This window comes from Hippocampus bargibanti, linkage group LG02 (assembly GCF_051943395.1).
Source record: "Hippocampus bargibanti isolate YZ-2025 linkage group LG02, ASM5194339v1, whole genome shotgun sequence".
NCBI classification, from domain to species: Eukaryota; Metazoa; Chordata; class Actinopteri; order Syngnathiformes; family Syngnathidae; genus Hippocampus; species Hippocampus bargibanti.
Genome location: NC_142735.1, coordinates 23,003,983 through 23,031,026, shown reverse-complemented (window position 1 = coordinate 23,031,026; position 27,044 = coordinate 23,003,983). Strand labels below are relative to the sequence as shown.

At 40.9% G+C, this 27,044-nt stretch overlaps 1 protein-coding gene across 7 annotated transcripts in view; it reads left to right on the top strand.

Annotated features, from left to right (window-relative positions):
- Window positions 1–27,044, top strand: part of LOC148902069 (adhesion G protein-coupled receptor L3-like) — a 180,976-nt gene that overhangs the window by 128,613 nt on the left and 25,319 nt on the right. For all 7 annotated transcript variants that reach the window (XM_088990280.1, XM_088990279.1, XM_088990281.1 and 4 more), the window contains exons 10-18: window positions 1,427–1,612; window positions 2,256–2,294; window positions 8,574–8,757; window positions 11,179–11,301; window positions 12,996–13,201; window positions 13,696–13,872; window positions 18,613–18,822; window positions 20,595–20,815; window positions 26,562–26,628. In XM_088990280.1, coding sequence (XP_088846406.1) covers window positions 1,427–1,612; window positions 2,256–2,294; window positions 8,574–8,757; window positions 11,179–11,301; window positions 12,996–13,201; window positions 13,696–13,872; window positions 18,613–18,822; window positions 20,595–20,815; window positions 26,562–26,628 — 1,413 coding nt within the window. The remainder of the gene's footprint in view (window positions 1–1,426; window positions 1,613–2,255; window positions 2,295–8,573; window positions 8,758–11,178; window positions 11,302–12,995; window positions 13,202–13,695; window positions 13,873–18,612; window positions 18,823–20,594; window positions 20,816–26,561; window positions 26,629–27,044) is intronic.

The window sequence follows — 27,044 nt, the reverse complement described above, 5'->3', positions numbered from 1 at the left end:
AAAAATGACTTAAAGTGTCCAAAATCTGCAAAAAATTGAGCTGCGAATTGGGCATTTTCAGAAAGTCCCGCCCCCAGTTCGTGACGTCACGCCAAGACGTCTTGCATTGCTTGAGAATCAAGAAAATGGCTTCAGATTCGGACAATATGCTTTCTTGTTACACGTCCAGTTATGAACATGATTCGAATAGTTCTGAAGAGGAAAGCATACGTTTGCAATTGATTAAAGAAGTCCTTCCGTGTCATTTTGAGGCATCTGGACTGCAATGTAGCGTCCCAGAAAAGAGGCAGAAAAAATGGCGACCAGCTCCTGTGAGGAATGAATCAGCCCGTTTCCACAGGCTGATAAATTCCTTCCATGGAGGTTAGACGCCCTCTTCTGGCGGCTTTTGGGTGCAACACGAGGTTTTCAGACCAAACAAGTACAGCAAAATACATTGACGTGATGGAAGGACTGCTACAGTGTGTCTTTTTTTCGTTCAAGGGCGTTCTTTTAGTGACGTCACGTACGGACTCGTCACCAACTCAAAAACAAGACTTCCTGAATATTCAGCGTGAGTCTTAAAACGTAAAATATAGCTATATAGTGGAATCGTATTAAAATAGGCTCAGTAGAAGTCATTTGAAGCCATTTTACAAATTATGGACACAACTTCTCCGGGGACGTCGGTTGTCCATTAAGAATTAACTTATCACTATTTTATTCTGATGAAAGTCCTGAAAACTGAGTGAAAATGAAAAAAAAAACATGGTACTGGAATGGACACATTTTTGCACATTGTCTGGCAGTGAATGAGTTAAAAGGTTCCATCGGTAGTTGAATTGAGAGTACGAGTGTGCATTACTAAAAAATAAAATAAAAGAAGAAATAAACTTTTTGTTTCAGGCAAAGAAAAAATACCTTTGCTGCTTATACTGTCACCAAACAATTTTTTGTGGGTCATGAAAGTTCAGTTCAAATGTGCTGAAACGGTGAGCAAAAAGAGGAGCTCTGCTTTGAAAATGGCTGCCGGTGGATGACTTAATAAAGGTGCAGAATCCGCCCTAATCCTTGAGCTCATTCAAAGCAGATGTCGGGAAATGTAAAATGGATAGCTGCACAGAGAAACCATCGCTCTTATAGCACCCTCTTCCTCCCCCCAGGCGTCAACGTTTTTTGGTATATTACTTTCATAAAGGCATAACACCATCAAGGGAGATCCCTCACTAATAGTTTGCAATTCCATCGTTGCATGCATTATTGCCCCCGGTGTACACACGGCATTAACCGAGATTACGAAAGCAGTGACTCGTCTCGACGCAAAGGCTAAACAGCATTCATTTGTTTGTGCGTCGCCATTTGTCATCCGCAGCTGCCGCGAGGCAATAGCCCTTCATTTGCTCTGGCCCGCCATCGCTAATTTCGTTCCCATCGCTTGCCGTTTCAGCTAAAAGCGGGCGAGACGGCGGCGGTGATCGCCCGGGAGCTGGCCGAGCAGACCAAGAGTAATTTGCAGGCCGGGGATATTACGTTCACGGTGAGGGCCATGGTGCAGTTGGTGGATCTCCTTGACGTTCAGCTACGCAACCTGACGCCTGGTGGGAAAGACAGCGCGGCGCGGAGCCTCAACAAGGTATTCCGGGATCAATTCCCACATGGTTTCCAAACGACATCCTCTTTATGAAGATTTGCTCTGTTCTTGGCCGCCTTCATTGGCATTCACGACACAAGCAGCAGTGAAATGGTCCTATGGGTGGTCCGCGTTCGCCATTGCGGCCTGTTTACACCCCCCACCCCCCGACCATAAATCCTGCGTATCTGCTGAGCGGCCAAAACCGAATTGCAATCGGCAGTGAAATTCAAATCATCCGCTGTTAATTGGCTTCACTCAGAACAACACCTGTTCCGGAGTCTAGACGCAGATGTCCCCCATTGAGATTTTTAACATGGTTATAAGAGGCAAGAACAAGGATTTTTATAACACCCCTTTATGATCAAATCTTTCTCTTTCCCTATTGGTAATGTAATAATGAGCAAAGAGCCTGAAAATTCGATTGGCTTTTGAATGACTAGGATTTATGCACCGTACATTTCATTGGCAAACCGATTCCATCCCAAAGAATTGTGAGTGTCAGTCTGGTTTCTGGCTAGCAACTTGGAACTCGGTCTGTGAAGTTACTCCGGTTGCGGCATGATGCCCCGTGATGAATTTCTTCCTCTGGCCCGACAGACTTGCTTTCTTCTGCTTACAATTGCCTTTTTTGTCTGGTTGACAGCTGCAGAAGAGAGAGCGCTCGTGCCGTTTTTACGTGCAGGTATGTGTGATTTTTTTTTCCAATTGCACCCATATGCTCTTTCAATGCTTGTTTTCTGTCATCTGGAGTAGAAAGAAATGATAAAGTATGAATTTTCGTGGGGAAAAGCTTTTTGTTGGGTGATAAGCAAAAGATGGATAAAAAAATTGGACCTTTTTCTACTATCAAGTGAATCTTCATATTTAACTCATTTTTAAACATAGATTTATGAATCAATCCTTCCCATACTTGTTATACGCCTAGCTACCAACATTATAAATTTGGTTTGGATGCTTTTCCAATTTCGTTTTGATATCAAGTTGATTTCTGTCGTCCTTGATTGAACTCAATTAATCGAATTCATCCAACGGAAAGCTCTTCGCCACCAAAACCAAAGGGACGGCTTCAGTAAGTAAGTCAAACGCCAAAGTCAGCTCAGGTCCTTGCATGTTATGATTGGTCCAGATACATAATGAATGAGTGTCCCAATTTTGGGGAGCCGCTTCGATCGCAACACTCAGCTACTTTTTCGAGGCCTCTGGCAGAGTGCGTGATTTTTTTTCCCCTGCGGGCGACATTTTCTTTGTCATCACTTTTTTTGGGTACCATGAAAAGTCATGGGAAAGGTTGTGCATATAGATCATGAAAACAAAAGTGCAGTTTGTCTGTTTTACTCATCTTTAGTCGGGATTGTGTTGGCTTCTTGGAATCAAACAGATTTTGATTTCATGGCATGCCTACTTTATTTCTTGTTTGAATGTGGCTCTGGGAGCTCAATTTGAATGTTTTGTGTTCTTTGCGAGTCATTAAACGCTGTCGCTCTGTGGGTTTACTAAAGATAGACAAGTACACCAAGTCTACTTGACAACATGAGCTTTGAGGTTTGAATTTTGCTCAACCAAGAGGCAACCAAGCTCCATCCATCCATCCATCCATCCATCCATCCATCCATCCATCCATCCATCAGCCTCCCCCCTCCATCCATTATCCGAAACCACTTATCTTCATCAAAGCTCCATTCTTCAAATTCACATTGGACGGGGGCGACTGGAAATGACGCTAAAATGGCCGCTTTGACTCAAAATGGCAGACATTCTGTTTATGTTCTCTGAGCTGGATCTTTGACTCTTTTTTTGTTTTATTTTTGGAAGGTCTCCTCGTAATAGAAACGCTGACCAAATTCCACGCAGCTTGAATGAAGCTGGCGTCAGGGGGCTGAATTTGAAAACATTTCCAGTCCTTGAACGCTGCGTGTGATTTCTCAGGCCGTATATCACAGCCAATTTAATCCCAGTGAACATGACGCTTTGACAACAGAGCACATAATGATCACCTCACCGCGTTGTGCGGGAAAAGCGCCCCTTTTGATTGCTAGCAAACGCGCTAAAAATCGCGCCCGCAGGATATATTAATGGTGTCCAATTACGGCGATTACGTCCGTCCGTGTTTTAGCGAGCACCTCCGAAAGCTTTAGTCGGCATGACGGGAAGTTGAGGCTGCAGGCAAATTCCGCCACAGAAGATGAAAAACATCTTCATGCCTTAGTAGGAACCAAGCAAGTGTGACTTTGTAGGACCCAGGGAGTATTTTCAAGCCCCTCATTAAAGCGACACCTTTGTTGGCGAGGATGACCGGGGGGAGTGTCACGGCGGGGCGGCGTGACCTTCCAGGGAGGCTCGATGATAAAAGAACCCCCCTTCCCCCGCACCTCCTACAAGTCAATTTGTCGGAAGATGAAGATATCCTCGTAAACAGAAAGCTCGTCTGGCCTGCAGTGCGAGAGTTCTGCCTGATTAATCGGAGTCTTAAAAAGTAGGATTTTTTTTCTCCCCCCTCCCTTTGGGATGGCGTCACCGTTCATAACATATTTATTTGACTGTGGATTTTACACTACATTAACATAGACTCGTTCTCCAGTACATTAATGAAGATAGTCACATGAGAGGCGTGGCGATCAGTGCACATGAAGCTCCGAGGGCTCCTTTTTTGTCGTGGCCAAATAAATCACCTTTTGTAAAGATGTCCCCAAACTCAAGATTAAAAATGTTGTGACAATTCTGCTTAACCATAGGTAATTTAGCTTAGCAATAGCTAATTTGGTTGGCATTTCCGTAACTAGATCCACAAAAAAGGGAGTTCATGTGGTAAAGCTCAGGTGTCAAAGTCAAGGCCGGCAGTCCAAATCTGGCACTGTGACATCATTTTATTTGGCCCGCGAAAGCAAGTTAACAATGTCAAGTGCCATGATGCATGCTGAAGTCCGAACCAAAATTTCACTTTGTTGAATGTAAACCACTATAACAGTCATTATTTTTTACTTCAAATTTGAGAACTAGTGATTTATTTATTTTTTAGCTCTATTTGTAATATGCTGAGGGGATGAAACATTCTAATGACTTGCCCAAATTCATAACGGCCCTCGAGAGAAAACCGTAACTACAATTTGGCCCGGAGCAAAAAAAAATACTTTGACACCCTTGCAGTCAAACAAACATTGAGTTGGCTGTTTCAGTTTCAAGTGGTCATAGTAATTTTGGACATTACAAACAAAAATTAAGCTGCCCGAACCAGTTTCACTTTGTAACCTGAATGTCTATCATCACCACAAAAAAAATTCCCAAGAATCAATGCTATAAAATAGAAGTCTGTCACGTTAGCTTGTAGAACCCACTTTACAATTATTTGGGGAAGATTTTTGAAGAAAAATCTGCCCCTCAAATCTTGTGACGGAGATATGACATTTGATTGAAAAAATATCACATCAGGAATTTGATTTCATAAAAGCTTAACTGTGGATGGTGCGATCAAAAATGTCATTCTCCATCGCCATATAATCCATCGTATTGATCAAGAGGGCAATATGCTGTAACTTGACCCGAATGACACCTGCGCCGTCAAGACGATAGCATTTCCATTGTTGCTATGGCAATAAACCAGACACCCTCTCGTAAAGCAACTCGGTGAAGGAGATCAGGTAAAAATGAGGCTCACGCGACGCCTAAATTTACCCTCCATTGTTTTGGCTTCCTTTCAATTCCCATCACTGAGAGAAATCGAGTGTGAGGATCCTGCCACGGTGGAGGGGTTGAGGGGTGCGTGGCTTTCAGGGGATCCAAGATCAGAAATCAATTCCTCCGGACCCCCGAGTTGATTTCATCAATCCACGTGGTGCAAATGGAAGACAAGACATCGCAAGCCGACCTGGAACGGCGCCAGGCTACTGGCTAATGTCTGTCTCATTTAAACGTAGCACACGTTGCAGCGCTTCACACCGGCTCATCAGTTGTTTGCCCGTTCCTCAAACTTAAAATAACGCCAAGGCCTCTTTCAAATTCTAAAAAAATGTTCGTTTTTCACCTTTTTTACCTATTTATTGTGCTTATTTCCTTTTATTTGTGCTTGTCTTATTTCTCGTGACACCACAATTTTATAGTTCAAAAGTATATGTATACTAAGAAATGCAACATTATATGGTAAATATATGATTATTGCAATTATATTTGATCTATATTAATAAATAAAATATGAAAAATGCATTACATAAAATTGACCATTACTTTATATATTTTTTACATTTATTTTACATGAATTTTATTTCATTTATTTATTTATAAATGTTTATGCTATGATGAATATAACAAAACATTATAACATGCCTTGTTTCTGATTATATACTCAACATACATCAATTTAATTGTTTAGATCACATACTGATTTCATGTATTACCTTTTTTATTGAGTTCATTTCAAGTGATGACACGGTTGAGTGAAAACAATTGAAAGCCGGCATCTAGTTTAATAAGAGCTTTGTTCGCATACTTGCAACCGGCGGATTTTCCGCATGACAACCAACCCAAACTCGGTCTGTACGTCCATCTTCTCCCATGTCGGGCATTTATTTCCTCTTATGGAGAACAAAGGCAAGGAAAACGTCAGTTGCCAGAAGAGGCAGCGTTAATAAATAAATAAATAAATAAATAATTGAGAGCAACTCAACCTGCGTCTCTCGTGTAAAAGGTGCGATTGCAGCAAATGAGGAATCATTACATCCATGTTGTGGAGGTGTCGCTGGGGTTCCAATCCAACCAGGCCAATACTATAATCATCCGCAAATATGGGCCAACGTGCCTCACATGAATGCATCCTCTGTGGGGAAATAATCAAATGTGATTCCAGTAGCATGCACAACTGATATGATCGCAGAAATACATTTGCATAATCTGATGTGGCAACATAAAACGATAAACGATGACAAATGAGGGTCTCTTCTATAAACGCGTTACATCTGCAAGTCTTGATTTCATTGTCTAAATATTAGTGTCTTAGAATAACATTGGTAAACTAAAATATATATTTTTAAAAATGCATCATATTAAAAAAAAGCATTTTGAGAACAAAAATGAAGGCCTCCTTTCCAATAAACGTTTCATCGACCTCAACTATACCTGGTTACCTCACATAAATAGTTTTGTTCGTGATCTGGGTGAATTATATACGCCAGTATTCCTACACAACAGTCCATTTTAAAATGAGGTCTTCCTTAAAATAATAAAATAAAAAAGCCCAATAAGTAAAGAAATAAATGTGTAAATAAATAAATAAAAGAATACTGAGACAATGCAATTAAAAACAAAAACAGGGGGGGGCGACTTTGCACAATGTATTTACCATGTAGGTAATTTATGCAAAATATTGATAAAAGACAAATAAAAAAATGGATTAGCCTTTATTAGTCTCGCAGTGGACTATAGAAAATAAGAACGCCTTCACAAATGAACATCTTCTTTATCTCAAATACACCTAGTTGCTTGTGAAAATTATTTTTGGGGGCCATACCATTTTAAAAATAAATACTTCAAATGTACTGAAAAATGAGCGCTTGGTAACAAAATCACTGTGGGCTCCTTTCCGGCATTCGCTCCATAGCTCATCGAAAAATCGCAAATCGAAAAATCAAAGTCCCTTTCATAATATGCTGATTTAATGACAAAAAAGAAATTCATGAGATGAATCGTTTTCATTTTTATTGTGTGCAAAAAAAGTCACTTTTGAAGATGAGCAAAGGCAACACATACAGTCAATCGCCCCATTTGAATGTACAGCGTGTTCGCAAGCAATTGGCATTCAATGCTCGAATATCGCCATTGGCATTTTTAAATCTTTAATGGCTTTTAATTTTTCATCTTGTCTTGCAAATGTTCCGGTTTGTTCCCCCGCTTTACCCGCGCCAGCATTGTTGTTGGCGGATTAAAGCGGGGCGTAATGGCCGCTCGCTGGCGTTAACGAGCGGCAGAGGCTCGCGCCGGATAGTTATGCCAGCGGTAAATAGCCGGTTCATCCGCTGGCCGCCACGCAGCAACGCCGTGGCGTTTTTCACCTGAGTGCTTTTTATGTGACGGGAATGTCAGCATGAAAGAAAATCCATCACGGCTATTAAAGACTCCCATCGAGAGCTGTATTGTGTCGGAACTCTTGCTTTTGTCTTCTGAGTGGCCTTTTGCTTCATGTGCAGCTTTTGGAAGTGCATTTGTTGTTTTTGTGATGAATGCAGAAGCAAGTGTGTACAGTGAAACTTAGCTTTAGCATGTTAGACTGCCCCCGGTGGCCAAAGCATGAACACCACAGGGAGCAGCACAATTAAAAAAAAAAAATAACCATCCGCAAACGTTTTACTTCGATACAATCTATTTCTTTTAACTCATTCACCAAATGTATTCGGGAATTTACAAGTGTGACTTGGATTGTAATTCCCGAATTTGGGGGGGGGTTGGTTTTTCTTGCGGGGGTGTCGATAAGGCGCTGGTGAGACCTATGGCAATGTGTTTCCCTGCCACGAAGACAGCAGTATTTGAATTTTGTTCGCGCTTTGTTACAGCTTCAGCTATTGTTTAAGCGCTATATCAATCAATATTTATGTATCGTATTGTATCTTGTACAGCAGCCCCCATTTCAATCTCAGATAACTCCAGACCCATATAACTTGAGAGTCTAAGGTTTCTTACGCTGTACTGAATGTTTATGTGGTCGTAAAACTCAATATTCTGTGGGTCCTGCAATTTGAATGAAAATGACAAAAACCCTGGCACCGCAGCGGACACAGTTTTGCACATTGTCTGGCCGTGAATGAGTTAATTACTCCAGGTTTTTATAAAATATGTTATATAGTGCTAGCTTGTTTTCTCAAAACAATCTACGATGTGAATTCAGTGTTCAGCAACATTTCTATCGCTAAAAAGGTTGACAAAAAACAAAGATGTATTTCTCATGAAGAACTTCCTCTGAAACTCAAAACATTATCAGGCCATGGTGGAGACGGTGAACAATCTGCTCCAGCCGCAGACTCAGGCGGCGTGGCGCGAACTGAGCACGGGCGAGCAACTGCGGGCGGCCACCACACTCCTGGACACGGTCGAGCAGGGAGCCTTTGTACTCGCCGACAACCTGCTCAAGACCGACATCGTACAGGAGAACACCGACAACATACGTGAGTATATTCGTCTGCAGGTGCAAAAATCAACGCTTCTCTCCAGTAGTCATCTCGAATCGTCATTAATGGTGATCGTACTGGCAAGTGTTTTCTTGTTGCCATATCCCAATCGGTCTCCTGTTTCAAAGAAATGCCTCCCTCATATATATATATATATATATATATATATATTCCGTGGTCATTTTAGGGGTTGAATTAAATAAATGAATACATAAACAAATAAACAAATAAATAAAATAATAAATAAATAGCTAAATAGACAGATAAAAAAATAAATACACACAAAAACAAATAAACAAACATAACATAATAAATACATAGATGAATAGATAAATAGACAATAGCTAAATCTAAATACAGTATACAGTAAATAAATATGTAGATGAATAGATAAAAAAATAAATAAATACAGACACAAATACATAAATAGATAAATAAATGCATGGAAATAAATAAATAAAGTACATACATACATACATACATGCACACACACACAGTCGACAGACCGACAGACATGAATAAAAATTCCAGTATATTTCTTCAAATAAATTTTACAGTACTACAATGTATGTACATCCACCACTGTAGACAAAGTTCATCTGCCCCATAAAAACATCTATAGTTTTTTTTTAAATAAGACCTGTTTCTTCAAATACTTGGCACAAATTATTCGCCGGGTGTTTCAATTCACCAATTAAAAACAAGTGACTTCCGCAAATTGCCTCCCGCCATTGTTATAGTTGTGATTTTGAGTGCCGCTGCACACTGAAAATTGTCCCTCAAATATTCAACGCCCAAATTCTTCACCTGCTGTTCCTTCCATTTCCATTCCAGTCAAATAAACGCCTCTCCCCAAAAGAAAATTTCTCACAATGGGTGATCATTACCTTGGTGGATAAAAAAAATATCACTTTGAACCTTGAATCGACTCGTGAGGAAATAGCACCACTGTCCTCTGAGTTTTCCCCGCTGCTCGCTACCATGGCAACCTACAAATATAAAAAATAGGTCTTGTGGCTCGTAAGGAAGCGACAGTGAGGCGAATTAATAAAATGGATTTTATTATATCCGCCGCACAATTCATGGGGGTATTAGGGCGAATCCAGTCTTGTTCGGAAGGTGAACGAGACGTCAGCGGTTTAACCCATGGGAGACTTTACTGCTCGCGTTGGTACGCTTGTTAATTACGCGTCGGAGACATGTTTGCTAGGCTTCGCCTCTCTTGTTTGCGCTGTACCGCGCCTTCTATAACTAGAATAAGGTGGCCCATTTAAGCATCTGTGATTACTGCAACTCATTATCGATCCCTCCTTTTTCGCCCACAGATTTCGGCAGATTATCATGTTATTTTAAAGCATTTCTACGCAATCACAAGAGGGCTGATGCTAAATAGAAATGCGAGCAAAATTCTAAAAAAACAGCCACAGTTTCAAAGTAAGACTACCTCTGTGTCCTAGATTATAGTGAATAATCCTACCAAGTAGACACCATGCCCCAATTAACTCGTTCCCTGCCATTTAGGAATTTATTTGGAATTGAAAATATGACATAGAGCGCCATTCGCGAATTTGTTCGGATTTTGTTTTTTTCATGCTGGGGTGCCGATAAAGTGCTGGCCTCTGGCACTGTTTTTTTTATTTTCCACAAGGGGGGAGCATTTCCCTTTTTTCATGTTAGCGCTTTGTTCCAGCTTCAGCTGTTGTTAAAGCGCTATATAAACAAATATGTATGTACAGTATTGTTTTGTAATTTGGACAGCCACCCTCATTTCAAGATCATACAACTCCAGACCCATATAATTTAGGATTTAATATATATTTTTTTTTTGAGGAAAGAAGAGAGTCTCAGGTTTCTAACGCTGTACTGAATGTTTGTGTAGTCCGAAAACTCAATACTATTCTGTGGGTCCTGGAATTCATGTGACACTGACAAAAACCCTGGCACTGCAGTGGACAAATTTTTGCACATCTGGCAGTGAATGAGTAAATCTAAGTAACGGTATCCCATTTTAATGAGCTGTGGTAGAGTTTTCATTTTCTCAAATAACGGCTTATTCCAATTTGTGTTTTGGTGCATCATTCATTTACCTCTTTGACTGTAAGGCAAATGACAATCATTATACAGCATTTCCTTAAATGAGAAACATTGTCCCAATTAATCACGAAATGCGTAATCCACTGAGGCCAAATTAACACCTGCCATTGTTATCTTTAATGCCAGCGATGACTGGTAAATGCCACTGCCCCCCAATGAGTACCTCGGGGTGGGATGATACACTTCATCAAGTACATTTCTCGACTCCTCCATGAATAATGACATCTTATCTGTACAGCATATTACAGTATTTTGACGATATACTCCAAGTACCCAAAAAGTGTGTCATCCACTGAAGCCAAATAAACATAATTATGTGTACAGAGTTGGAGGTGGCGCGGATGAGCACTGAAGGGAATTTGCCTGATCTGAAATTCCCCCAAACGGGCGGACAGGGCAGCTCAATCCACCTGTCGGCAAACACACTCAAGCAACATGGAAGAAACGGCAAGTACCTTTTGGCCAGTTGTATCTTGTATGATTTATGCCCAATCAAGTTGTATTTTGCACTACTGTCTTGTACTGAATCCTAACGAATCAAACCAGCGACCGTGCCACTTTGAGATGTTAATTGCTTTCAACATACAGTATATTGTCGTAGAAATTATAGCTAATATCGGCGCCCTGAAGAATATGACCCACAGGTAGTACAGAGGTTGATTAAAAGTGGTTCAAGCATTGACCCTTGAGGGACTACACATTCTATTAGAGTTTTGGAATGGATTCCGACTCTTGATTGCCAGACAAATGAAAGGAATATATATACGTATATACATATACATTGAAAAAAAAACATTTCCACACATCTTCACCAATGCTTTGGCAACAATTTACCCGGATATAAATAGCGCAGCACATCACTACATTGCAGTCCTTTAACCAACTTCCCGTCCAATAATTGCACTTGAACGTACACAGAGTCTCAGAAATTGACTTGTACGGTACACCTGCCGCTAACGGTGTGGAAATGAGGCGCTGACATAAAGCAAGTTTCCACTTTTAGAATGGATTCAATGCAAATGCAGTCGCCACTCAGCAGGGATGAGGGGAAAAAAAAGCGTCTGTAGCCGTCGTTCGCGCAGGACGGCGCGATACATTTCCTACCGCCATCCACTGTTATATGACCCAAATTGTTTTCCTTTCATCTCGCTGAGCGATCGAAGTCACAGCGGGGGGGAACTTTGCCATTGAAAGTGAGATGAGGGAGGAGGTGGGGAATGAATATGAATGAGCGCGGAAGGAGATGATCAACAAGGAAAATGGCTCTCTTTGTCATCAGAGCCAGTGTATGAGTGGTCGCCGCAACGTGCAATTTCAAGTAATTGTTTGTTGCTGCGGGTATGCTTTTCCATTTTTCGATGTCAACCCACAGAATTGCCTCCGTTAAGCATACGTCTCTTTGGATTCTGGTGTTAACAACGCTTTCCTTTCACGGATACGAATGGGAATCAAAATGAGCTCATGGATCATGCTATCTCTGGTCTAGTGACTCAAATTCAAGCTCAATTTGGCCAATGGTGGACTGCGGGGTTAAACTTGAATTGTGTTGATCGGGCTCCATGATGAATTGCCATTGATGAAATGGAATGTGTGTGTGTATATATATATATATGTGTATATTCTGTCGCGCCTTACAATGTGGTGTGCCTTATATTTGCAAATTTACATATTTATAATTATAATTTTAATTCCTTGTGTGTTCTACATACTTGGCAATAAAGATGATTCTGATTCTGATTCTGATTCTGATATATTATATTCCCCCAAAAATTCCAATGTGCCTTATATATGGAAAAACACGACTCCCTTCGTGTAATCCCCTGTTGGTCATTGTCTCTCGGACGATTTTGTCTGTTTCGTTTTGTTGCACCCTGTAGTACCATGACAATAAAACTATTGAGATTTTGATATATACGTCGAGGATATTTTTCAATGGGGAGGCATTCAGGAAGTTTGCACCCAGGTTGTTGGTGAATAGTAAGTCATTAAGCCACTGCAAAGACCCACGAAAACACTTTGGATGGCGGCGTTGAAGTTTTGGAATGGCTGCTTTAGAGTGTGGTGTGTGCGCACCTCCGGCGTTGTGTGAGATTAAAAATCAACTCTCTTCTGAGGTGCAATTGTTCTCGGCCCCCTCACAGGTGAGATCCGCATTGCTTTCGTGCTGTACAAGCACATCGGCATGTACTTGTCCACGGAGAATGCCAGTATGAAGTTGGGCAACGATGCCATGGCAACCAATTATTCCGTCATCGTCAACTCGCCGGTGATCACGGCCGCCATCAACAAAGACGCCAATAAAGTTTACCTCTCCGACCCGGTCATCTTTACCATCAGGCACCTGCAGGTATGCAAATGGGTGGCGCGGAGAGAGAACGAAATAACGTGTTACCTAAAAATGTATTATTATTCATTAAATGCAAAGTGCATTCATCAAAAAAAGTAATTATTAAAACAGACAAGATGAAAGGGTGATGGATAAAGCTTGGGCAGCTCACTGGGCCAATCAAGCTTGGGGTCCTTGCTCTCACAAGTTTATGGAGTTTGAAATTCAATCAGTGGTGTCTATTCAATTTCCAAACAAAACAGAATAAAACAAGTTACATTATTGTATTTATCGTGTGATTTCTACACAAATATTGATATTTTATCGAGTGGACATTTCTCAATTATTTTGTTATGAATATTTTTTTTTTCTTAACAGTGTGAGATTCAAACTGTTTTATGTATTTATTTTTCTGTTTGATTATTTATTTATGTATTTATTTATTTATTTATTTAATTATTTATCTATTCGTTTACTTATTTATGTATGTATTTATGTATTAATTTACCCCGCAGCAATCCGAGGAGAACTTTAACCCCAACTGTTCATTCTGGAGCTACTCCAAGCGCACAATGACCGGCTACTGGTCCACGCAGGACTGCCGTTTGTTGGGCAATAACAGGACGCACACCACCTGCTCCTGCACCCACCTCACCAACTTTGCTGTCCTTATGGCCCACGTGGACGTCAAGGTAGGAAACTGCAAATTCTGACAGTGAGTATTGCTCGCCTCAGTGTTGTCAGAATCACTGCATTAAAGAAAAACTATAAATTTCTGAAAAACTACAGAGAGTCCTTTGGCAACACAAAATTCCTACTTAATTCAAAACGATAAAGACTTTAAGGCAAAAATTAGTGCACCCAAAAGATAGGCTGCCAAAAACAAAGTAATGAAGTTTATTCAATACATTGTAAGACTGAAAATTGTGAAGAGCAGTACATTGGGGAGACTAAACAAATTCTCAAAAAAAGACGTTATCAACATCGCAAGGGATAATACTAGTGGGCCTCTGCTCCCCCCAACCTGAGAGCAGGGACCTATCATAGCAGGGTCCGGCACTGCCATGTCTGGAATGTAGGGATATATCTATATATATAGGGCCTAAACTACCAGTAAGACTTTAGTTTGCTGACGAAGTTTCTTGGATAAGAAGCGAAACGTCCGACACCTTCAAAGAAGTACAGACGACGGCTGCAGAAACCTTTTCATCGATGGACCACTCCTCTACGACTGAGAGCTTACACAGACGAATCACTTCATTAATTCACTTTGTTGAGTAGTTTTTTCTAGTTATTTCTTGATATTAAAAGTTCCTATCCTCAAGTGCTGACAGATTTTGTGATTTTTTTTTTCAGTTTAAAAATAAAATAACAGTCCTTTTCACTTCAGGTAAATAACCATATCTATATTTTTTAACATAAACATAAATACATTATCTACCTACTTTTCCTATCTTTGTCTACAGTACTTAAGATTTTTCATTATTATCTGTCACAGACTCATTGGGACTGAAGTTTTAATAGTTCCTATATTTTATTATTTGTGTGTTTTTATGTGCAAACCATGGTTGCCGTTATGAATATGATTCAAATCCCAAAATGCATTGTGTGTCGCTTTCTTGGTCAGGGGCATTCCAGATGTGACGTCACGTCAGGCATTGTCATCAACTCGAAAACAAGACTTCCTGAATATTCAGCGCAAGTCTTCAAATGTAAAATATAGCTATATGCCATGGAATCTTTGTAAAATACGCTCAGTAGAAGTCATTTGAAGTGATTTTAAAAATTATGGACACAACTTGTCCGGAAGCGTCGGTTGTCCTTTAAGTCTGTGAATAGTAACTTTAATCAGACCTGATCATACTGGATATAGGAAGATCACAAATTACCCAACATGGCGGTCATTGTAAATAGAGCATCACTTGGTTGTTCACATCACACTTTTACTTTTTTTATTTCTCCGAAAAACAGAATGGAAGCCAAACTAGCGATATTAGTCCTCACTGTAACCATAATGGAGAAAATCACTTGCGGACCAAGGCATTCTGCGCGTAAAGTGTGGCATGATGAAAAGGAAGTCATCTTGTATAGCTCAACGGCTCTCTCCCAGCATGAAGTCAATCCAATTGGCAACGTGTAAATCTGCCTGTGCGGGTTTGAAATATAGCCAGGAGTCATGTGACTCGGCCCGCCGATTTATGACGGGCGGAACAGCTGTCGGGATGGCATCCGTGTACCGTACCGACGCCGCACACCTTTTGCCGTCCTCGCCCTCTTGTCATCGCCGCCTCCGATGTACGCGCAAACAAAGGCAACCTTGACTGTCATTTGGCGTCGCCGTCTCGCTCCGACGCCGCCGCGGTGGAGGTTCTCCGGCGACGACAGTGATGGATGCGCCCCAAATATCAGCCTCTCCATCATCCGCCGGGACGTGCCACTGATTGAGACTTACTGGTTCATTTGGGAACAGTTGCAGTTACCGGTTAGTTCCGTGCCTCCCCTCTGGGGCTTATCCGACCCACTTGAGACTCAATTTCAAAGAGCCGCCTTCAAAAAAATGGTCACAAATGGCGCATTTGAATTTCAAAAGTGGCCATATTAGAGGGGCTTTATAAAAGAAGGTTGTTCAAAGCGCCGCCGACCGACAAAAAGGAAGCGTCCGCTTGCGTTTTGTTGTTTGACATTGATCCCGTACTTCCTATAAACTCAGTTGTTGAAAACGAAACCCTCCCTCTTAGAGACACTCTCGTGACTGCTTGTAATTAAAATTAAAATGACCCTGTTTACTGTATATAAATGCCACGCACCAATGAGTTTGAGACTACTGAAATGTAAATTGTAATTGTGTTGAATGGGAGACAATAAAACATGTTTCTTCTTAATACACAGCCATTTCCACAATCACAGCATTTTAATTGCGAATATTTTGGCGGTTTAAGAAAAAGGGGGTGGTGTGGTGGGCTTTTCAAAGCAGTGCCTGGCGAAAAAGTAAAAGGGCTTGTTGTTTGACATTCACCCGATGCCCGCGGACCCAGTCGAGAAACGCAAAATGTTAAACAGTTCTCAATCTTACGGCCAAATATGATTATTTATCACCAATTTCAAACATCACGTTGCGCTGATGTCTCCAGGCTCGGTAACAGGACGTCTCAAGGTTATCGGCGGCGGCGTCACATCAAAAGCACTCTTGTACTCTGAAACCCAATCGTTTTCGAAAGGAATATATATTTAATCTAGAAAACAAAGTCATATTTACATGCAGGGCATTTGTTTACACCGCCATCAGGGGATACGTTTACACAATCGAGATGAAATGGAACTCACGATGGGTTAAAAGTTTATTTCTGAAAGACATCTTAAAACAGCCACTTCAAAATAAAATGGCTGACTTTTTGTCCCTTTTCAGTCAAAACGTCTTAAGGATTTTTGTGTTTCTATTCACGGGCAGAGATCCAACCAAATTTCACGTTGTTCAGTCAAAATGGCTGGCTGTTTATTTGTTTTGTGTTATTTTGTGTTTTTCTTTTTTTTATAGATTGTGGTAATTAGCCAAAATAGTGACTTTGATAGAAAATAACTTCCTAAACAACTTCCTTTGTATTTTTCTTTTCTTTTCTTTCTTTATTCATCTATGGTAATGTATTTTTGTTTATTTATTTATATATTTATGTTGATGGGGGGTATTCAAAGTAAAATTTCCTACCAAATTATTGTTGAGTGTATTTTGTGTGTGTTTTTGTCCATCTATCCATCCATCCATCCATCCACCCATCCACCTACCCACCCACCCACAAACCCACCCACCCATTAACCTATCTAGCTAGCTAGCTAGCACTCTAGATCGCTAGCCACCTATCTATCTCACTACCTAGCTGTCTGTCTGTCTGTCTGTTTATTTTGATGGTAAAAGTAGACATTCCGAATAAATTATTGATGTCAAGCGTAACTGATCTTCCAGGTAATTCATTGTGTTTTATTTTTTACATTCTTGGAATGTATCCTATTAAACTGCCATACACACCGACCCACACAAAGACGGAATGAATTACAAATGTTGCTTAGTCTTGTATGCACCGTGTACATTTCCCAAAGTAGCTTGGGGGTGACTGACTCACTGAGTGAATGCCAGAAAATGACAGCCACTTGCTTTCAAGACACCTCTACGGACTGCCATTGTGGAGGCTTTTTTGTGTGTGTGTTTTTTTTGCGTGAGGTGAGGTGCAGATTGCATCATTTGGCACCCCGCCTTGAGCTGAGCCCCCGCCCCAACCCCCGCTCCCTCCCAGCAGAGTCAGAGTGACTTGCGGCATTCATCCACCTCCAAGAATAAAGAAATCGTTTCACAGTAAATCCATCACTGAGGTGTAGATACACTCTCTGCCCTCCACTGTGTTCGTGCGGCAGCTTTCCTCCCGTGCATTCTTCTTCTTTTTTCCTTCTTTTTTTTCTTTCATTCAACTGAAGGTGAGAGTGTGATGGATAGAGCTTGTACAGCTCGCTAGGCCTGTTGACCTCGGGGGCCTCGCTCTCACAATGCTATGAAGCGAGTGACGCCCGACGCATCAGCCTTGCAACTGCTGAGCGCGGCAGCGTAAACGGTTTGGCGCTGCAAGCCAGTGTTTTCGAGCGAGGCATACAACTTACCGTGATTGTCGAGTATACGTAACAAACAAAATCTAGTCTGAGTTTTTTCTTATACTGGTTTCTTTTGAAGACTTCACCCCCGCCCCCTCCTTCCCCTTCCTTAAATCACTGCCCAGTAGCTTGAAAAAGAGGACTCGCCCTCTGGGAAATTAAGATCCCTCAAAAGCTGACCGTAGTATTTGGGTTGCAGTAATTATGTGGATTGAATAAATCAATGTGTCACAACCTGAAATTTCATACATGGTAACAATTAAAAAAATAAATTATCTATCTATCTATCTATCTATCTATCTATCTATCTATCTATCTATCTATCTATCTATCTATCTATCTATATATATATATATATATATATATATATATATATATATATATATAGAGAGAGAGAGATATAGAGATATATATATATATAGATAGATAGATAGATATATATTTGGCATTTGTCATTCCCATTAACATCATGAATGAGCAATTCGTCAAGTATTGATCGCGCATCCAGATGGAAAATCCTCTTGCAATCTGTGTCTACCTTCTAAAAATATGTTTTCTCCAAGGATTTATGCAAGGAAACATATATTAGAATCATCTGCCTCTCCGGCAGAATTTATCGTGGGACTTTTTCATTTCGCATCTTTGCAAGTTGAGTTAATAAAGAGATAAACAACTTTCCTGACACCGTTGGATCATTAATCACACACCAGGTCCAATTGCCTGAGGAACAATATTGCTATTTGTGAGAAAGACGGTAACAGGAAGTCGATTGATGTCTTTTTTCCTCTCTGTTACAGAACACAGACCCGGTTCATGACATACTTCTGGATGTCATTACTTGGGTGGGAATCCTGCTTTCGCTGGTGTGCCTGCTGGTCAGCCTCTTCACCTTCTGCTTCTTCCGCGGCCTCCAGAGCGACCGCAACACCATCCACAAGAACTTGTGCATCTGCCTTTTCATCGCAGAGTCCTTGTTTCTCGTTGGGATTAATCGGGCCGACCAGCCGGTAAGACACCAGTCTCCCCTCAAATAGCTCGCTGTTTGTAAAAATACATTTCAAGTCGAGATGAGGTAAATATTTCATTCATCCTATGAGAGAAATTAAGAATGAATGAAATTACAGACAGCAATAGTAATTGATATGGAGTGTGAATTTTCCCGTACGCTTATCCTCACATCGGAGCCTATACCAGACATCTTTGGGCAGGAGGTGAAGGACACCCTGAACTGTTGACCAGCTAATCGCAGGGCACACACAGATTAACATATGTGCTCACACTCACACCTAAGGACAATTAAGATTGTTCAATCAGCTTGCCATGCTTATTTTTGGAATGTGGGAAGAAACTGGAGTACTCGGAGAAAACCTACGCAGGCCCGGGAAGAACAAGCAAACTCAACACAGGGAGGTTGGAGATGGAACTGAACCCGGTACCTCTGCAATATGAGACAACAGGCTAACCACTGGACCACTGGGCCACCCTCATATAGAATGAAGATTTCAAATGTATTTAAAATATATTATTATTATTATTATTATTATTATTATTATTATTATTATTATTATTATTATTATTATTATTATTATTATATTATTATATTATATAATAATAATAATAATAATAATATTTTTTTTTTTACATTTTTTTCACTTTGTAATATTTCTGTCTGTGTTGACTCAGTTACCGTTTGGGAATAATTTTATTCATGCATTTATTTATTTGTTTGTCTATTGTGTTTATTAAATTGTACAGTATTTATTTTAAGTCTACAACCACTTTCAAAACAGTTTAAAAAAGGCTTTTAACTCATTCGCTGCCATTCCCAATTTTTTTCGGGTTTTGTTTTTTTCTTGCGGTGGGTGCCGATAAAGCGCTGGTCAGACCTCAGGCAATGTTTTTTCCCTTCCACGCGGAGGCATTATTTGCCTTTTGTCCATGTCAGTGCTTTGTTACAGCTTCAGCTGTTGTTAAAGCGCTATACACACCAATATGTATGTATTTTGGACAGCCTCCCTCATGTCAATCTCATATAACTCCAGATCCATATAATTTAGGAATTAACTTTTTAGGAATATAACTTTTTTCTTTAAGTAAAGAAGAGAGTCCATGGTTTCTAACGCTGTATTGAATGCTTATGTAGTCCTAAAACTCAATATTCTGTGAAATTTGAGTGAAAATGACAAAAATCCTGGCACAGAGTGGACATATTTTTGCTCATTGTCTGGCAGTGAATGAGTTAATGGAATAGTTTTTGGGATTAAAATAAAATGTTAACAGATACATAGCCTTTTGCATTCTTTTTGTCTTGCTTTGAATCGCTCAAGGAAGAATCCACTGCCTTTTGCTTTCCATAAGATTTTATGGGTGCAATTCATGGCTCTCTCACGGTGCACAATTAATGTCCACTAGAGCCTTCACACATTTTATTGAATCAATTTCAAGGACAAAATAAGCTAGTAATGTTCAACTGCGCACATAATTAGTCAACGCTGTGTATGGCCATATAATGTTAGAGAAGAGGCTCTGATTGAAGCATTCCACCTGAACTGCTCCTTGACACTGTGGTAGCTTGTGCATTTGTTACCTGCATCTTTCGTAGGCAAATTTATGCCGCGTTTATTCCACCGCAATTTGACAAACGAGCCGTGGGTTGCAAAAACAGACATGGAACAACAGGCGACTCTGCCACATTGATCATCTGGAACGCTTATCAAATCGCGTGATTTAAACACGCACACACACAAAAAAAATAACCTTCCCCCCACCCACCCTTCAGGTCGCGTGCGCCGTCTTCGCCGCTTTGCTGCACTTCTTCTTCCTGGCGGCGTTCACGTGGATGTTCCTGGAGGGCGTGCAGCTCTACATCCTGCTGGTGGAGGTGTTTGAGAGCGAGCATTCACGTCGACGCTACTTCTACCTGGTGGGCTATGGGGTGCCGGCCCTCATTGTGGCCGCCTCAGCCGCGGTGGACTACCGCAGTTACGGCACGGACAGAGCGTGAGTACCAATGTTCCGACATGTCAAATGTATACCCGACTCTCATTGGCGGACAAAATACACAATTTCCTTTGTTATTGACCAAATGTGTTCAATTTATTCATCCTTTAATCGACGCCACTTGTCAGTTAGTTCACGTGTGAGTCCTTCATCCAAGAAAAATACACACCTATGAATCCAATGTACCCTATTTTTCTCGCATACGCTCTGCTCCAGTTAGTCGGGAGATCATCCACTTAACACAAATAAATGACCCCTCCAATTGGGTGTACTAAAGACCCTTATACTGTATTTCCGCTCAGAAACGCGATGCTCCATTTCGTGAAATATTGCATCATTTACTTAAAAACAAAAAAACATAACATAACAAAACAAATCAAAACAAAAGGCTCAGTTCAATGGTACGTCTACTTTGGAAATTAATTGCTGCTAGCAGACAGACGTGCTTTCCATGTGAAAGGCCTCATCCGTTCCAAGGCCCCCTAAAATGCAGACACAAATGCAACATAAAGCATAAAAACATATCGAAATATGTAAGAATTATATTATAGTATGATAAATGAGAATTGTGCTTCATGACAAAAACAAAGAAGAGGGTAAAGAATAAAAATGATGGTCATTTAATTTTTTACTCCATCCCCATCTTTTTTTATGTCTTTAGTTCATGTTCACACTTTTTTTTGCCTGCCGTTGTGTAAAGAGCTGATCCAAGGACGTTTGCTTTTGTTAGCTTTTAATAATACTTCAAAAATGTCCAAGGCAAACATCAGCAAGAGCAGGAGCGATTATCCAACCAGTGATTTCTTCTTTGAGTATTTCATGTTTCTCAAAACTATGACAACACCTCATGGCCTGAGGGGCGAATGACAAAGACATTGCATGGACTCCGATCTATCTATTTATCTATCCACACACCCTTTGACACAAACAGACAATGGGATGCCAGTAACATGCTTGGTAATAGCAAATGACAGAGCAGCAATAAGTATGGCAACTTAGAACTGCGATAAGCATATCATGAAATGTCTTTCACAACAAGAGACAATATTTTCTCCTTTGAGGCATTTCATAACTTGAAAATTTATTATGAAGAGACATTTGTAAGTAGAGGTACCTCTGTACATTAATTCCTCAATAATAATAAACACGTTGTTACATTTATTTAACACACAGGTGTTAAAGTCGAGGCCCGGGGGCCAAATCTTGCCCGCCACCTCACTGTATTCGGTCCGCAAAAGCAAATCAAACTTGTGAAATTCCATGGTGCTTTTTAAAGTTCAAACCAAAATTTGGAATTGTTGTGTGCAAGCCACAATAAAAGTCATGATTTGTCAGTCATGATAACGGCCCTCGAGAGGAAACCATAACTACAATGTGGCCCGCAGCAAAAAACAAGTTTGACACCCCTGATGCATCCCTTTTGATTTATCAATGATTCAAATGTAATTCCATCAAAATTTATTTTGTGCACCACCGATACAAATTATGCGGGTGTGGCACAGGTATTATTATTGGTTAGGCCGTACACTGCAGTACCATGACTTTGAAAGCATGTGGTTTTTAAAAATGGAGTCCGGTGGGTGACGTGGGAGCCAGAAAGCGAGGTTTTCGGGTTGGCTGTTGTGGTCATTCTGTTACTGTTTGTTCAACGGGCCTCGAGAGGATATTGTAACTACAATGTGGTCCCTGGCAAATAATGAGTTTCACGCCCTCGAAACCAATTGTCATCTAGCTAGCGAGTGGGAGCCTTGTTAGCTTGTTAAATTCCATGATGCTCTTTAAAGTCCAAAATTTCAAAATGTCCAATGTAAACCACAATAAAAGTCATTATTTTTTACTTCAAATTTGTAAACTAGTTGTTCATTAATTTGTCGTGCGCCCTATTTGTAATATGTGAAGGGGATTAAACATGCTAATCTTTTTGTACTGGATTTTCCCTTTTTGTACTTCTTTGTACTTTAATCAGCCACATGGCAACATTATTTGCCAGGTATATCATCTATTTAGAATAATAAAAAAATGTGTCCCTCAAATCAACTCCTTCTGTTATGACTTATACATACCAATATATCAGCGTTCCCATGATAAGTAGCATGCACTTAGCGACCTGCTCATGGCACACACAAGCTGGTACATTTCGAGACAGAGTCTGAGTTGGTGGTGATGGATGGCAGCGATTGCTTGCCACATTGGCATGAATAATTAACGACTGCCACCGGTGGAACAATTACACAAGGCTGTTGAAGGATGATGTGGAGGTTTTGAATGACTTGTTACCAACAATAAAGAATAGGCTTGGTATCCTCCGCTCAGATTGCCGTGAAGAAACACCTTCATAAAAAGCCGCTGGGCCAAAGCAGGCCAGTGTTGTTCCCCGAGGGATGCGCGTTGGAAGACATAGTGGAGAGGCTTAGGAACTTGGGAGAGAAACTTGATGCTTTCCAAAAGCCAAAGACAAACCAGTGGAGTCTAAAGAAGAAGAAGATGACATGCCTGAAGCTAAAGCCACCCACCAAGTCGTTAAATCTTTCCATGATCTGAGGAAGGAGGGAAAGAAAAATAGAACACAACCTTGCACGAGATATATAACGGAGGTGCACGTGGTGTCGCGCTTTGAAGACCTGCCAGCATTTTTTTTTGTTTGCGCCTTTTCCTTTTTGTTTCGCCGTCCATGTTTGTTTTTCTCGGGGCCCTCGTCTCGGGGAAGACGCATCAAGCAATGTCACTTCTGATAAAATAGTCACTCTCGTTTCAAAGCGCCGTCGAGCCTTTAGGAGACAAAATGCGTAAACACCTTGTTTGCACGACTCCCAAATCCATCGGCGGTGGAAATCAGTCCCGCCACCTGTGTGGGAACCGAGCCAAAGACAGACTCCAGGGTCTTTTCCTCGACTTCCAGCTGGAGTCCTGCTTTTGTGTTTTCTATGCCTGAATGGGTTTTCTCTCTGTCCGGTTTTGATCTTCCTGCGGACGAATCAGTCACCATGATCTTCATTGCCAGTTACAGCAACGACCGGCATGCCCAAGTTTGATTTCCAGACCGGCCCATTGACCAAAGATATAATAAGCATTGCCAACTTCCTGTCTGGGTTAATTTACCTGAAAGAACTTCCATCCATCCATTTTCTGGTCTGCTTTATCCTCACAAGTGTCGCTCGGGGGCTTGAGCCTATCCCAGCTACCCGCCATAGAAGAAATAGTGCCCGGTGCATGCTAGGATATATAAAACGCCATTTCAATTTAGTAATCTCTTGAAATTGCTTCGCCAGGTGGAATTTTTCCCAAAATGTTCCATTTTTGGCACAATGATTAGAACTGGAAAATGTGGCTTTTTTTGTGCTCGGTTTTGTATTTGTATTTTGTAAAATTAGTTTGTTTCTGAACATTTTTAAGGCCAAAATATTCTGTGAAACCCCCAAAATTATATTTAGGATTGTATTGTGATGAACTCTGACAAAAACCCTGCAATATTTTTACTATTTACAATATGGATGGGGTGAGTCCAGATTTTCATGTGTGCTTATTCAGCATCTGACTGTTTTGTTGATATATATTCCCTTCAGCGCAAAAACCGTCTAATACAAGGGTGTCGAACTCGTTTTTTTTTTGCCGCAGGACACATTGGAATTACAGTTTCCTCTCGCGGGCCATTGTGAATTTGAGGAAGCCAATAAAATGTTTAATTCCCTTCACATATTCATATCAAGTGCACAATAAAGTAATGAATAACTAATTTTCAAATTTGAAGTAGAAATAATGATATGATATGTGGTTTATATGGGAAAAGTTGAAATTTTGGTTCAGACTTTAGCCAACATTGTGGAATTTCACAAATTTGATTAGCAGTTGCGGGCCGAATAAAAGGATATGGCGGGCCAGATCTGGCCCTCGGCCTTGACTTGGATACCTGTGGTCTAATGGATGCATAACCTAACCCCAGCCTCTACTGTAGTGCCCGATAATATGGTGTGCCTGATACTGTATATGGAAAATATTTTTAAATATGTCATTCATTGAAGCTGCGCCTTATAGTGCACCAAATAGGGTTATCTTGTGCCAGTCCCAAGCCCGGATAAATACAGAGGGTTGTGTCAGGAAGGGCATCCGACGTAAAAGCTTGGCCAAAACAAACATACGGATCAAACCTCTAAAGTCAGAGGACACTGATTTGCTGTGGCGACCCCTTGAAGGGAAAAGCCGAAAGGAAAAGAAGATAGAACCAGATATGTTTGTTGTTTGATTGAAACCATTTTAAGATCTTTATTTTCTGGCAAAATGCTCAGAAGTTGCCAACCTTGGAAGCATTCCCGTGGCCAATGAGCGAGAATTGACCACATCTAAAATCACAAAGGCTTGTTTCTAGACAGGTCCTTTGACCGACGATGTTAACTATTCCCCGGGAGGTGCCAAGAAAGTCATTTTAGACTTACCTAAAAAGGGAGATGTCTATCTTATGCCACACCAGCGGATATGAGACAATTAATAATTCAACCGCAAGCCACGAGTCACATTTTATCTTGGTCCATCCGTCAGCTCAGCGCCTCTTATATCGTGTGCTTCTTTTTTTCTTCTTCTTCTTGTTCCTTGCTATGAGGTAGGAGGTCAGGGGGGTCCCTTGCAGTTTCATTATTGTCGTAATTGTGGCGCCTACTCAGAGTCGTCGCAGCTTGTAAGACGCTTTGTCATCGGGGTTTAACGGGCGTCCGCGCGGGGCCCGGGTCGAGGTCGAACCAATTCTTTGGAGTGATACAGTCGGGATTCAATTTGGGACTAATTGAATCGTCCATAAATTATCATCTGTGACGGTAATTTGCTACCTTAACCCGGCGAATTGAAAGCGAATCGGGCTGAGCTCTGGTCTTCATCAGCCTTTATGTTGGTCCAACTGCTTTTTTTTTTTCTTTGTCGGCCAATCCAATAGACCTTAGTGCCTCCTAGAGAGGCAAACTATATGCTTGGGGTTGTGGTTGGACATATGTTTTCCAGGATACCCTAACCCAAATTAATCAATAATTAACGCTTTTTGTTGATTTACATATGAAGAGATATTGTACAGCAAGGTTGTCAGTCATTTTTTGCCACGGGCTACATTGTAGTTATTGTTTCCTCTTGGGAGCCGCAATGAATTTGGAGAAGCGCTTAGAATCTTTCATCCCCTCCACATATTACATATAGAGCTCACAACAAATTAATGAATAAATAGTTTTTAAATTTTAAAGACTGTTATAATGTTATAATGACTGTTATTGTGGTTTACATGGGACAATTTCAAATTTGAGTTCAGACTTTAGCAAGCATCATGGTACTTGACATGCTTGATTTGCTTTTGCGGGACGAATAAAATGATGTCGCCGGCCAGATTTGGCCCCGGGGCCATGACTTTGACACGTTTGTAATGTAGAGGATTCATCGGTTTTTACCACGGGCAAGACTGTTTTTGATATTGTTTTACTAATCTGCTCAACATATGTTGACTTCCTAAATAAAAGCTGAAATGGGCTTCTCTTCCTTTCAAATTTTTGGATCAAAGCCCTTCACTGAAAAGTTTGGATACCCCTGTAGTCATTATTTTTAGTACCTTTAAAAGTTTAATATACACTTTAAATAAAAAATATTACAGGATCATTTATTGCTTATAATTTTTCCCAATATTTGGCTCACTGGCCCCCGGAGGTCCCCGGACCCTTGGTTTGAGAAGCCACGCCGTATTGATGGCTAACAATCTTGTCCATGCTTGTCATTGCAGTTGCTGGCTTCGCCTTGACACCTACTTCATTTGGAGTTTCATCGGACCGGCAACCTTGATAATTATGGTACGTGTGTCCCACCCCCCAACCTTGTGTTCATTAACCCTACTTAGCCTGCGGGTCGCTGCATAAACGGTGCATACAGATTCTCCCCCACCCCCGCCTCACTTTTTTTTCTTCCCCCTCTCTGCCCTGTTGAGCGTGGACGCCGCCGGCACGCACGCAACTGTCAAGGAAAACGAATGAGTACTACGCAGAATGTATTGCAGTTTGTCACCCGGCTGACCAATCGTAGGCTCGGAGAGTGAACTTGCGGTGTTACAGTAATCCACACTGTGATTATGATTGATCCTCCCCTCATGACTCTGCTGCCTTCTTTCTTTCCTCGCCTCGTGGGCCCACGTGGAGAAGGTCCGTTGTGCCAAGATAACAATGCGATGGCTCTTTTTTTCTGTGTTCTGAAGATCATTTATTGATCACAT